Below are 14,209 nucleotides of genomic sequence, written 5' to 3'. Positions count from 1 at the left end.
TTTTAAATCTACGAAGCAGAAAGAGTCTTTAGTTTATTTCTATTGCAACAATTCAGGATCGTACGCTTCAATTAAAAAGCTTGTATTCTCATGGATTAAACGAGAGCAGACTAAACGTGAACGTCTTACTTCCTCTTAGTGTTCTACTGTAACTCTGCCTTATATAAATTTGATAAATGAAGTAACGAACTTAGTCCGTGCTAAGGAAGATGAGTACACAAACTCAACTTGCAGTGAGATGGACTCTTCTCTCAATTTATCTAAAAACCATAGCTGCAAGACATCAACAGTTAAAATATTACTTCACTGGCCGAACCTCTCTCAAAGATTTGCAAGACTTCCTTCAAATACACAAATTAGTTTTTTGTTTCAGTCATACTCTGATTTTTATGCCCCGATAAGTGCGTTAAACATTTCATCAGAAATTTGAGTTGACATGAAACAGAAGTAACATTCTTCAGAACACTGAAAAGGCTTCATTTCTAGCGAGAATATTTCAATTTTACAATGATGACTTAATAGACTTAAACATCACATTTCCTTTCGCTCCCGTTACAATAAATTTACCCGCTTAAGGTGTAAATCAACTGCGTTTCGAGTTTCAAAACATGGTTATTTGAATTGAAGTAAACTCGTCAGTACACCCAAGTTTTAACAAACAGCAATCCCAAATTATTTCGAGTAATCAATTATATTTACCATAATTTACAGAAATATTAACACTCAATCTTTAGCACATTCGCTCATGCTCTATAGCTCCCAAATGATCTTGTTCCGGAAGGAATGGTCAACGCATTCCTTTATAATGCACTTTACCTACTGAGATTTTCCACTGAAAAGGCGCGAAATAAATTTTCATTCACAAGCCAAGAGCTTGTATCACATCTTACAGGTGAGATGAAAACGATATGTCCAATCAGAAGTCACTGGCAGAGTTTCGCTTTTCAAATCGTTCGGAAAATTATAATTAAAAATCCACTCTCAGGGCTGTTTGTTAAGTCAAATTATTTACAAAGGACGAGCGAGAAAAGATTTGTTTCTCATTAGACTTTTGTGGAGGGTTATCTGGAAAGGATGGAGAAAAAAAAACACAAAAGAGATAACAAAGTAAGATTGAAAACTTTTAAAAGATTTTTTTGAGAGACAAAAAGAACGACGAACGAAAAGTACACTCCCATAGCGTTCGAGGAATTAACCATATATTTGCGGAGTTCCTTCGCTTTGTTCGACGTCAATACAGAGAAAATGATGAACCCTCACGCTTTAGATGCCTCGTTTCAAGTATTTGGTTTTTCGCTCGCTGTCAAAGGTGCCTTGCCTTACTTCATGATCGATTTTATAAATTTTGACTAACAATTATCATTGACCAAGAAGCGAATCTACGTAAGTATATGATAAACATATACACCATGAAAAGTCTGTCCGTATGCTAGTTACGTACTCGTCTCTTTTTATCAGAAAACTCATTCCCTCGCTACGCTCACTCGTTTGAGTTCATATACTACCAACTCCTGCATAAATACCACAGACTCTTCATTAAGTATCTTATATTTTACTCAACCAGCACGCACAAGTAGTTCCGTGGTTCAATACTATCATGAAAGTACATGCGTACGTACGTAATTTCATTACGTTTGCACCACACTTTCTCGCCTAAATGAGTAAACATTTTTTCTTAATTACGGTGGCAACCAACGGCGCTGCGCGAGCTTAGTCTCCGCCGTAAATTTTATATTTGGAAGTGACAAATAGCCCTTTATAAGATCTGTTATTGTATTTTTCTCCTCAAACTTGATGGCTCTAGCTATCCCTCTTGTTTTCTTGAATAAACAAGTCTTGGGCTTGGAGGAAAATTTTAGTCATTAATTTCCATATTTTTGGCATTCTTTCTCGGCTTTTTTGTTCTCTACAGTACAGAATTTTTCCGCGCAGTAAGCTTAACGGATACATTAACTTTGTGAATTTAGAATAAGAAAACAAATCTCAAACGTAAAAAAGGCTGTGGTTATTCATCGTGGTGAATAACAATAAAAGTTAGGTTTTCCGTTTGTCTCGCGATGTAGTCACGTGTGATGTAGATCGCGACATTTCGACTGCATACTGCTGGTCTTCTTTAAGCGATGAGGTCAACTGGTCATGCGTGATCTATTTATTAAATCTCAAATGATTTCCAAATGATCCCCCTCCACAGAAGTTGGTATTTATTTATTATCAGTCTCAACACACTACTGAAAGAGAAAAAAATGTGACAACAATGACTCTGAGGGTACCACGCATACAGAATTGTACCGATGAAAACGGTCTAGAAAGAAGAAATACTTACTTTAATTACTTCTACCTATGTAGAAGACAAATGGGACTTCTTATGCTTTAAAATTTCAGTACTTGTAAATGAGAATTGTGATTGACATGTGTTGCAATAATATGACTTTCTTAACCTCTCGATTGATGGGTTAACGGCTACTTTGTCTTTATGAGACTCAACCACTGGGTCGTTTGAGTCATGGGCCTGTTCATTCTGGCATTCTTCTTCATGTCTCAACCTTTCCAAAACAGTCACCAACATTTTCTGGCCGCATTTCTCGCACCGCCAATGCTTAGCAATGTATTGAGCGGCGGCAGAGGCAGCCTCGGCCATGACAGTGTCTTGTAGGCAGCTGTAGGTCAGATAATCACTCACACGGAAGCCCCCCTTGGTTGGGTGCGGTTCCAGGCTTCCCGTGAAAGGCAAACCAGAGGCATCCTCCAACCTGTCATCATTCTGACTTTGACCGAGAGGACCAAGATACAAGTATCGGCTTTCAGACGGCAGAAGTCGTCGGAGTGAGTAAGTGACATTACTATCCAAGAATTCAGACAACTTTTTGGCCAGATGACTTTCCAAGTCCAGTTCTCTGTTTCGTCGTGTAGCACTACGATCCTGCTTGTCTTTAATCTCATCAAATCTTAGCTTCAACAGGCGAACCCAAGTGGAGCGTAGCCGTTGGACAGAGAACATCACCTCCTGCCCGGTGTTGTTATCTGGAAAGGAGATTTCAAGCCAACCGTCTACAACAAAGCGTGTCAAATCTGCGTTAGTGTCCAAGCTTTGTGCAAACAACATAAGAGTTTGTAACGCTGGGACTCGCATGGCTTGTACTAAATACGGTTTGCTGGTCTCCAAAAGAGAGACATACGTGAGCAACTGATAATTAACTGGGGACTCAGTGAGTTGTAGTAGTTGAGGTCGACTGGCAAACACACTGGTAGGAAGAACCTGAAGGAATTGCTTTGCCTTGCTATGAAACAACTGCTCCGAGTCCCTTTTGTTCGTGTTGTTCTCATCTGGCAAAGCCAGGTTAGGGTACAGTCCACTGCAGAGAATAATCTTCAGCAAATTTATGTCTCGCAACGTGAAGCTGCGCCTCGTTGTACTTCCTGCCTCAAGTTTGTCCAGGTCGTGTGTAAGCTTAAATTCTAGATCGCGGATGTCAGTTCCAGTCTCCTCATCTCTTTCGTCTCCGCTTTCCTGGTCCTCGTCCAGTTTTAGCATTTTTGTTTTCCGTGTTTCTTTGCGATGTTTTCGTTTCAGTTTCTTCAATTCCCGCCTTTTATCTTCCTCCCGATCCCGGTCTTCCGCATCCTCATCACGTTCCTCGAGATCCATCAAGTGATGATCCCGCAGGAGCGATTCGAATTGACGTTTTAGTTTGGACATTTCATAAAAACGCTGTTCTTCCAGACCTCTGCGCTTGCACCACTTCCGAGAAGAGCTTCCATGACTCTTCACCTAGAAAACCAAATGAGGGAGAAAACTCTTTCTTATTCACTGACCGACATATTCACATTTCAAAAGTTCATTTCAATTAGTGTATTCAAACAAAATGTAGGTGGACAACCAATTCGTTACTGACGTAAACGTTTACAGTCTATTCTTACTCCACGATGTTTCTTTTCCGAAGCATGCGCATTACAAGAAGCTCTTTAGCGCTGTCATGTTAATTAGTTCATTGGGTTCAATCAGGATAATCCAAAAGGAGTCTAAGAGGCTTCGCGGTCAGGTAATAGGCATCAGTCTAAGTTTCCAAACCCGGGGATAATTTCTAGGAGTTACGGCAGGTTCGTTCGAAACTTGTAATCTGTGCCCTATTTACTATATTTCATTACCTGTCATAGCTATTTAGCAGCAGATATATAGTGATCGTCAACTAACCTGTAGCCACTCATCGTAGGCATTCAGCAGCGTAAACAGGTCGCCATGGTCAGACTCTAGAGGCTGCCTTAGTGACGCCACTACAGAGTCATAACCCATCTTTTGTGTGAAAGGAGATTGAACACTGAGAGCTGCAGCTATGATCATAACGGGTTCAATCACGTGGAACACTGAGCCAATTAGAAGCATCTTTCCAATGACGACATCAACAGGCAACTGAGCCAACATTTGTCCAATAGGTGTCAAGGCTTCATCATCTGTCAGAGCACCTTGTTGCTTAAGAGTGTAAATTGAGTTTTCAACGTTGGATGCTGGTGGTGGTTCTATGAAGGGGAACTCGCGGATGCGATTAATACCAAGAGAGACCATCTGCAGAATGATGGAGTCTAAAGGTACCAACTGAATCTCAGGAGTGGTGTATTGCGAAAAGGCTTGATAATCACTCTCAGAATATAAACGAAAACACACACCAGGACCCGTACGACCTAAAATGATGCAACCAAGAGTAACCACAGATGAAGCTGACTAACATGGGACAAAGCAGGCGTTAGCCCCTCGCTCTGACGAAGGTCTGACGCTTGAGAGGTCAACTTTAGAAATTCTCTACGTTCGCCAATTCATATAATGATATTTACAACGGTGTTATACAAGGATTTCCAGCCCTGAGAAAAGACGTAACAACGCACGTGAAAAAATACGATATATTTTCCCGTGTTTTACATCGCCAATCAGCTGCTGACACGTCACTCGCCTTTCGCGCCACTCGGTGAGGTTGATTATGAACGGCGAAGCCTTCACCGTTCTCAATCCAAGGTCGTTTGTCGGAAATTTTTTCGGACTATGGCTGCTTAAACACTCAAAATTCCGTATCGCTTACAGTGACGTTCAAACTTTCCTAGAAGGCGAAGAAAACCGTAAGTTACGTATACAGTGGCTTTGGTAATGGCATTTCTCGTGGCTGAGAACGAAAATTGACAACTGGAATATTTGCTACAGGCCGATTTTGGCCTCGTACCTGAAAGATTTATTCTGTCGGTAAGGGCCAATTCAAAAACTGAGAATTTTTTATATTGAAAATTAGGCCCACTTTTTGTTTTTGTAGTGATTCAACGCATGTTTTCATCTTGAGTGCACCAACGCAATTTACGATTTTTATTCGGGGATTGTCGATCCTTTTAGTTTCATTCATTAGTAAAGTCGACTCTACCTCTAAATAAAAGGGCTATTGTGTTTATATGATAAACAAAATAATACATGGTTGCTTGTGGATATAAAATTTCTCTTCTCGTGTTCAACTCGGCATCTCACTCGTATAAACAACGGTGTTATACAAGGATTTCCAGCCCCGAGAAAAGATGTAACAACTCACGTGAAAAAATACGATATTTTTTCACGTGTGTTTGATATCACCAATCAGCTGCTGACACGTTACTCGCCTTTCGCGCCACTCGGTCAGGTTGATGAATGAATGGCGAAGCCTTCACCATTCTCAACACAAAGTCGTTTGTCGGAAACTTTTCGGATTAATGGCTGCTTAGACACTGAAAAATTCGTATCGCTTACAGCCAGTGATGGTGACGTTCAATGGTACCACCAGAAAAACCGAAAGTTACGTATTCAGTGGCTTTGGTAATGGCATTTCTTGCGGCTGAGAACGAAAATCGACAACAAGGAGATTTTCCACAGGCCAATTTTGGCCGTGTACCTGAAAGATTTCTTTTGTCGGTAAGGACCAAGTCGATAACTAAGAATTTTGTACATTGAAAATTACGCCCATTGTTTGTTCTCGTAATGTTTCAACGCATGTTTTCATCTTGAGCCTTAGCGCCAACCCACTTTACGATTTTTATACAAGGAATGTCGATCCTTTTATTTTCATTCATTGGTCAAGTCGACTTTTTTTGTCAGTAAAGGGCTATTGTGTTTATATGATAAACAAATAATACATGGTTGCTTGTAGATAATAAATTCCTCTTCTTATGTTCAACTCGACATCTCACTCGTTCGCTGCGCTTACTCGTGAGCTATCGAGTTAAATACTCGAGGAGAAATTCCATATCTACGCGCGCCCACGTATTATGAAATGTGAATGAAACTTCGAATGTATATATGTTTCAAACGCTGTGACAGCGACTTACCAGCCCTTCCTTTGCGCTGCTCTGCACTCGCTTGACTTATCCAGAACTCACGCAGTCGCTGCATTTTAGCTTCAGTATCATAGCTCATCTCCTTTACCTTTGAATAAATCAGAACCGAATGTTTTCGTTAAAAAATTATTCTCAATCTAACTGAGTCCAAAACAAGAAACAGGCGAGGTCAATTCATCCTAAAACCATAGTTTTTCGTATATTCTGCATTCAGAAACAGTTACTTCATCAGGGGGCGTCAAATCTACGGAAATCCTTTCGAGAACCTCCTTAGTTAAATAAAACCACAGGACCAGTGACCGAGGGAAGCTCAATACGACGAAAGTATATACCGAAAGGCAAGAAATAGGTATCTGTTATTTTAATTGTTACTTTATCAGGTGGTTGTAAAGTAGTAAAAAGCGCATTTCACAGTTACACGTCATTAAAGGAGAATCGAAGTTAAGAGCATGTCGAGATCTGTAGAATAACGGCCCACTAATATTCCTTATGAAAATAAAAAATAACAAAAGTAAAGTTACCTTTCCAGAGTCCACAATGAACCTGATGCCATCGATTGTGATGGAAGTCTCAGCGATGTTTGTGGACACAACACATTTGCGAACACCTTCAGGAGGCACATCAAAAACCTACCGACCAAAAAACGTTCTTCAACATTCTTTGTATCCCCCAGTCTCTTGCCATTCAGTATTTATTTCTATCCCTATCCCTCGAATAAAGGCCTGTTCATGCGAGTCTACTATACTGACCAACAGTTTATAGCTTCGCCCAGACATCCGTCATCACTTTATGTACAAAGAATACTGAAATGGACATTTTAGCTAGTCTACGTATATCGGGAGGAGTGGGTGGGGTTATGGGGTGTGACTCTTATGGGAATAAACCGCTAAGGAAGTAGGAGGCAGTTTGCTGGACTTTCTCTAGCTGTCGCGGCCCTGTCGATGTCCATTTAATAGCTGTGCCGCATTTTTATAAAGCGGGAGCAAGAAAACCAAACTATACAAGTCGTGTTTAATCTTTGATTAAAACAATATATATCTCAACAACATTTTATGGCCAACAATGTACTGGTACCATTGACAAAGTCCGAAAGATTGTACTGTCAATTCAATGGTATAAGGAAAAGTTTGTATTACGATCAATTGTTTAAGTAGTTAAACTAATCGATAATTGAAGGTCTTAGTGCAATTTAAGACCTGAAAATAAAATAAAACATAACAACTTCTTTTCCACATCCACCTTATCTTGCTCCTCTACAGACAGTGAGCTGTGAAGCGGGAGTATTATCCACCGGCGAGACTGTTGCGCATACTCCTTAGCAGCAGCAACAACCGTTGTAATTTCGGCCATGCCACTGAGAAACATCAGAACATCTCCTCGCTCTGTTGACGGGTACTATTTGTATGAACAGAAACACATCAGGTTAGAGATAACCAAACTGGTGAGCGGCTAATAAACGCAACGGGGTTCGGGTACTGATCTGATGGACAATCAGCCTTCTTGAAGGTAATTTTCACAGCCCTCGAAGTGTAATATGTAAAAATGTGAGCAAGAAAACAACACTTGCGCGTCAGCTTCTGGACCATGAGTAGGCTCTGGGCTAAGCTGCAATAAGTTGCGATAGCCACAAGGGCAAAAACAGCAGCGGAATGAGCAACAAACCTATCGACCTTCCTTCGATAGCTCAGTTGGTAGAGCGGAAGACTGTAGAGGTAAAGATGATATCCTTAGGTCGCTGGTTCAAATCCGGCTCGAAGGAAACCTTTTTTTTTTTTTTTAATTAGATGCTTCTTTATCATTTTGTTTTCTTGCTGTCTTGTCATTTCTATTTTATCTAGTGAAAACGCAAAGCACTCTGTGTTTGTGATTTCCTAGGGAGAATTATAATTTTGCGTTTTGAATCTAATTTACTCTCCGAGAGCATTCTGATTGTTTTCAAATTCTACTAGGACAGCACGATAAGGTTTAAAATTGGCTAAATGTACGATATTCGAAAAAAATGACAGACACTTTCAAGTCACCATGGTTATTTCTAGGTCTTGTTCTCGGGTTTGTTTCGGTTAACAGATAAAAATAAAGCTGGAAAAGAAAATAACAACAACAAAACTGATGCATGGTGTCCCTTTGTCAAATATTTATCTGTTGAATTCAATCAACATCGAGCTTACGATGAAACAATAAAAACATTTTAATCAACCTTATGATCAATAAGCTGCATGATTCTGACGTAAGGAGCGGGGTCCAGTCTCTCCCATCGTTTTGAGCTGCTTGAAAACTGTTGAGAAAGACAGCTGCTTTTAATAACAAACACCGATTAAAAAATGCCTCGATGATTTGGCTGAATGGAGTCTGGTTCTTATGCTCCAGAACTCACCAGAAGCAGGACTAGTGCACTCGAGCTAACCGCAATTATCAAAGGGAGGAGCTGAAGCTGTGAGGCAAACCTTATGAACAGCTGAAGGCAACAAGCGCTAGAGAAGCCTTCTATCCAGAGGGAATATTAATACTTCCAGTCGCTCAGTGCAAAGAAAAGCGCAATAAACTCCAGCCGTTTTGGTCCCTAGGCTCGCCTGTAAGATCATTTTGCCTGGTATAATACTACGAGTGCCACAGGGTACGTTTTTATCCGCAGTATATTGAGTTGGTCGTTGTGTGACCGTCGTAAGCCACAAAACACGGTATTTCACCATATAGGGAGACGAAAACCTTTGGTGCCAAGGTCAGTCAGATGACAAAACTGATTACTGCACAATTCATTTTGCCTCTCTCATGCCATCCCAAATTCTAGGTGGAATGTTTTTTCTTCTACTTTGCAATGGGACAGAACGGAGATTAGGAAGCTTAAGAAAAATAAGCTTCCCTACATGTCACTAACCTCGACTTTTGGAGGCTGGTACCGAACTTCAATGGGATACAAACGACCTGGAATCTGTAAAAAGGAAAGTTCACAAAAATTCAATTTTCCACCAATACTTCATTTTGCCATAATAGGGTAAAAACGCCTAAAATATGAGCTGGTAAGACCCAATAATGCTGGACAGGAAGCAGAGCAGAAAAATGACAGACAAACTGAAACTTTTACAGTGTTAATAAATGGTTCATCTATCAAACAAGTGCCACAAACCTGAATAACTGGCGCTCCTGTAAAATAGCCGGCAAACAGGCTAAAGAACAAGAGAAGTAAAAAAATATTTAGTTCCTTTCAGTCACATATTTCGTCTAAAAATTGCCGCATACACCTCTCTCCCTCTTACCTGATATTTATGGTGGCAGACATTAGAACCAGCTTAAGATCAGCACGGGCCTGCAGCAAACCACGTAAAACACCAAGTAAAAAGTCTCCGTGAATATGTCTCTCATGTACCTCATCCACCACGATAACATTGTACTGACTGAGGGTGGGGTCGGTAGATAATTGACGCAACAACAAGCCTACACGTGTACATCAAAATGAATATAATTTCAACAATGACTGCATTTGTGACAATACCCTCCAAACAAAGCACTTTACCACGTCAAGAGTAATGGCAAGATAAAAAAGGTGAAAGTACAGAGGAAATGGATCATAATTTTCAAGCACAACGGATGCAAAGCATATTTAGTCTTTGTTACCAGTTCATTTCCTCATAGTCAAAGATACCATGTCACTTGTCATTTTTTCCCTTTTTCAGGAATTCCAAATTTTCACTTCAGCAATACAAATACAACTTTGTATTCCTATGCAAGAGTTCACCTTCCTGAGTCCATTTCAAGTTTTCTGTCCATGAGCATGTTCAATGTTTTCATTGTTTACCAACAAGAAAAGAGCCAATTACAGTCAAACCTGTATTAAGCAGTCACTCTGGGGAATGGCAAGGAGACCACTTTATACAGTTTCTTTAGAAGAGGGGTAACATAAAAACTGCTATTTTTATGCCATAATTGAACACTTAATGTACAAAAAAATTGCCCAAAAATACTACTACCACTGATTTTGGGAAATAAAAATGGAATAAATTTTACTAGAAAGAATATTCTTAGTTTAATTTGAGTGGATCCACTTAAGTAACTGTTCAATAAGGGTGAAGGAAAATACAAACAGGCTGTTGGGACTTAGCAAGGGACAATCACAACCACAAAATAGTCTAGGTGACCACCAAAAAGAGGTGAAAATTACTGTGAGTAAGAGGAAAGAAATCTGGGACTTTGACAACTGATTGCTTAATAGAGGGTGACCACTTAACGTGGCACTCCTTAATACAGGTTAGACTGTTATCTATCTGAAGTGCAAAACAAAAAGTTTTAAATCCACTGATCACAAAATTTAAAAAAAAAATACCAAATCAGATTCGCAAGGTTTTACAACTTATAATTAAATCTGAATCTACATAAAGAAATCTACATTTTGTGAACTTGAATGCAGCTATGATTTAAAATACACCATTGAATGAGTGATCAAAAAAGACAGAGAAAATTGTTCACAAACCTTCAGTCAGGAACAAAATTCTGGTGCCCAGGGTCTTGCTGCTTTCAAAACGAATCTGCAGTAATATCCATTTCAAAAGTTGATTCATTTAACATATATTTTGAACAATTCATTTAACTTGGGTGAGGTTTCTTATTAAGTAAAAAATACAAGTAAACAGATGAATTGGATATGTATGCAATAAACTGCCAATGCATGTACTATTAATAATACTTAGCAACTATGCTTAGTGTATAGATACCTCTTTCCAACTGATTTTGAGATCTTTACAATAACTGCATGTTATGGACCTATCTTTTTTTTCTGTGTGGATTTATGGCCCAAGATAGGAGTGCATGGGTTATAAACCCAAAGGGAAAGAGTGAGATTCCATAACTTACAGTACAGACAAAGAAATAAGGTCAGTAAGTAAAGATATTTATTACACCTCTGGCTTCAAATAGAGGGGAAAATTCAATTCAAACAATTGAATTTAGCAGGATGTACAATAAAATATAGCTGGCTAAATTGACCAGTCATAGCAAGAGTACCAACTGAGAGATACTTATAATTGTTTATATATTATACAGTATGTGTACAGCTGTGACAGAGGACATTTTTTTCTTAATCATGAGAGAACTTTTGGAAGTCAACAAGGAATGATTACTTGATGCTGGCTGGCTGAGCACCAGTACTCAACAGTGAGTTTGTTTCCCACAAGTAGGTTTAGAAAAATCTTTAAAAATGCAGAGGTTCTGAATTTGACATAATTGTGGCTAGTGTGATAGAGTGATGATTTTGATGATTATTTTATTTCTCAAGAATCAAAAGGAACCATAAATTGTACCTGATAAGCCACTTGGGATCCATATTCATTCAGAGTTTCATACCCTACTCTTTTGGCCAATGAAATGCAAGCAATCCGTCGAGGTTGAGTGCATGCAATTTGTGTGTAGCCAGCATGCAAAAGATACTGAGGAACCTTTAAAAAAAGTAAAACCAAACGAAGAAACGATTGTCATGTTTTTCATTAAAATATGTTTCACATTATAATGCTGTGTGCATTGGAAGAGGGAGAATTATCTGGTAACAGCACACAGTTCCTCCATTAAATTTAAATGGCCTAAGCTGTTTTTTTATTTGTACTGGTGAGAATCTTCTATGATTACTTTACACTATTCTCATGCTACTACATTTCTCAATGGAAACCCCCTACATATATCTAACTCATTGACTCTTAAGCCAGTAGTTCAAAGGTCCAAATAATCTTACTGTCCTATCAACTACAGTGTGTAATGAAACATCCTTATTACATGTAGAATCAACAGAGGTGGGTATTGTTTGTAATTTAGGGCTAGACAGAGATTTTGTGATTCTGATTGGAAATTTCCTTCCAATGCACTTCTGTATACATGCATCCATATGATTGTACACTATACTGCATTAATTCATGATCACACCAACTTCCCAGCCATAGAATATGATAATAGTATGCAAAGATTGTTATTTCCAATCACATGATTGTACAGTACTCTCATTATATTACCTGTGTTGACTTTCCACACCCTGTATCACCAGCAATAATAACCACCTGGTTGCTTCCCAATGCATCAATAATCTGCTCTTTAAAATTGCTTATGGGAAGGTTTGCCTGGTCCTTCTTCAACTTCACTAATTTGGAAAACTACAAAAGGCAGTGAAAAAAAAAAAAACATGTTACTTATTTATTATAATAGTTATGTGTGTGGTTTTGTATCAGAGGTGGCCTTCTAAAACTTTCCTTTGAATGTTCCCTACCAATTGCTGTTTTGAGAACCACACAAAAAAGGTAGGTCAATATGTTTGCTTAGGAGATATGGTGCGCTAATCTTACCCGAATGTTTGCCTGCATTGTTACTGATCGTGCACATTATTTCATCAGTTCATGGTGCATTTGTAGCTGATACTTGATGGGTAGAAAGTTTCAAGCATAAGGAACAATTTAATATGAACTTTATCAAAAATCAGGCAATTCTTAAATGACATGACCTCAAAACAGTTGTTTTCAAGGTCATAATTTAATCCTTGAGCTATGGGCTTTATACACATTATTTTTTAAGCTATATCTATTTTTGCCTCTGATTATATGATTGTACACAGAGTAGAGGATACACATTGTAATACTGAAGAATCACATTAAACATGTTTTAAGAAGGCTGAAGAATGTTTATGCTCAAACTATTATTATATGTATTATTATTATAACAATCCATTACCTTTTGCTTCTGACAAAAATCAATATAAAACAATATGATGGATTTAAATTCCAAAAACTCTTCTCTTGATAGCTCATTACCCAATGGCTTGCTTTTCTTGTCCAAAGAGGAGTAAACTGTGAAAACATAACAAAAAATGTATCTTTAAAGAAAAAATGTGTTGTATTTCCTTTCAGTCAATTCAGACACGTTTCACTGTATGTTTTGTCTTTTCTTCATTAACAGAAAAAAAATTACCTAAAAATCAAACTGGTCTAATTCAAAGTTTATCAGGTGACTAGTATTTGCATTAATGATTATTCAGAGTCTGTCAGTAAATTTACCTTTCTTAGTTCCAGTGGTGCTGTATCCAGTTACATCAGAAATATCTTTTGACAACAGAGCAACATTTATCTTATACCTTCTGTCATATGATAAAGGGAGTCCTAGTTTAGGGGACCTCCAATCTTTAGTGTCCTTTGCTGTTTTGAAAAAAATATAAATGAAAACAGTATTAAAAGTGATGAAGAGCTAATGAAAGTACATGATCACTCACACTACGCTTAGCTCATAATGATGGTAAATCTCCCAATTACAGGGTGAACAACATTTTTTGCAAATAGTAATAATAATAATAATAATAATAATAATAATGGTGGTTAAATCAGTAGTTTCCATAAATTGCTCTTCTCTAATAGACAAATACAAATACAAATAGATAAACAAATAAAACCATTGAGACAGTAAAAGAGTTAACCTCGAAGCAATTCACATATCTCACCTTTTGTTTGCTTTTCTTTTTGTCTCTTACTATGAAAGGCTTCATACCGTTCCAGAAATAACCAGAAGTCCTTATAATCTTGAGTTCCACTGATAAACACAAGATATGCTATTCAGCATAAAATGACGTATCCTGGGAAATGATTGTATAAACTTCATCTTACGGTGAATGAACATAGACAAACCGTTTAATCAAATCACAGTCGCGGAAGAAGAGTTCGTCTAGTGTGGAACGTAGATCTTCCCAAACAGTGCAGCTTTTCCTTTTCCCGGTGGGCGACTTTTCTCTTTCATAATAATCACGAGACCTCTTTCTACCTTTTTCCATCTGCTAATGGAAAATGAGCCAAAACAATTAAATCAAACCGATCGGACCAAGCTTTATTACTGGGAGGCCGCCATAACCGCCATG

General features: G+C 38.4%; 1 protein-coding gene and 1 non-coding gene across 2 annotated transcripts; one reads left to right on the top strand and one right to left on the bottom strand.

Annotated features, from left to right (window-relative positions):
* On the bottom strand, nucleotides 1-14,209 carry LOC131796126 (probable ATP-dependent RNA helicase DHX34). The gene is made up of 16 exons (XM_059113763.2): nucleotides 13,983-14,209; nucleotides 13,799-13,887; nucleotides 13,362-13,499; nucleotides 13,039-13,154; nucleotides 12,330-12,467; nucleotides 11,631-11,765; nucleotides 10,805-10,859; nucleotides 9,594-9,771; nucleotides 9,464-9,503; nucleotides 9,215-9,268; nucleotides 8,537-8,614; nucleotides 7,579-7,734; nucleotides 6,861-6,968; nucleotides 6,331-6,427; nucleotides 4,193-4,677; nucleotides 1-3,769 (listed from the first exon to the last, which is right to left on the bottom strand). Exons 1-16 carry the CDS (start codon nucleotides 14,123-14,125, stop codon nucleotides 2,339-2,341), a joined length of 3,441 nt encoding a protein of 1,146 aa, XP_058969746.2. The 5' UTR covers nucleotides 14,126-14,209; the 3' UTR covers nucleotides 1-2,338.
* Trnay-gua (transfer RNA tyrosine (anticodon GUA)) lies at nucleotides 8,013-8,098 on the top strand. Its single transcript is given in 2 exon segments — nucleotides 8,013-8,049; nucleotides 8,063-8,098. It is a non-coding gene; the product is annotated as a tRNA-Tyr (tRNA).

This window comes from Pocillopora verrucosa, chromosome 1, assembly GCF_036669915.1.
Source record: "Pocillopora verrucosa isolate sample1 chromosome 1, ASM3666991v2, whole genome shotgun sequence".
NCBI classification, from domain to species: domain Eukaryota; kingdom Metazoa; phylum Cnidaria; class Anthozoa; order Scleractinia; family Pocilloporidae; genus Pocillopora; species Pocillopora verrucosa.
This window is presented reverse-complemented; position numbering and strand designations above follow the sequence as displayed.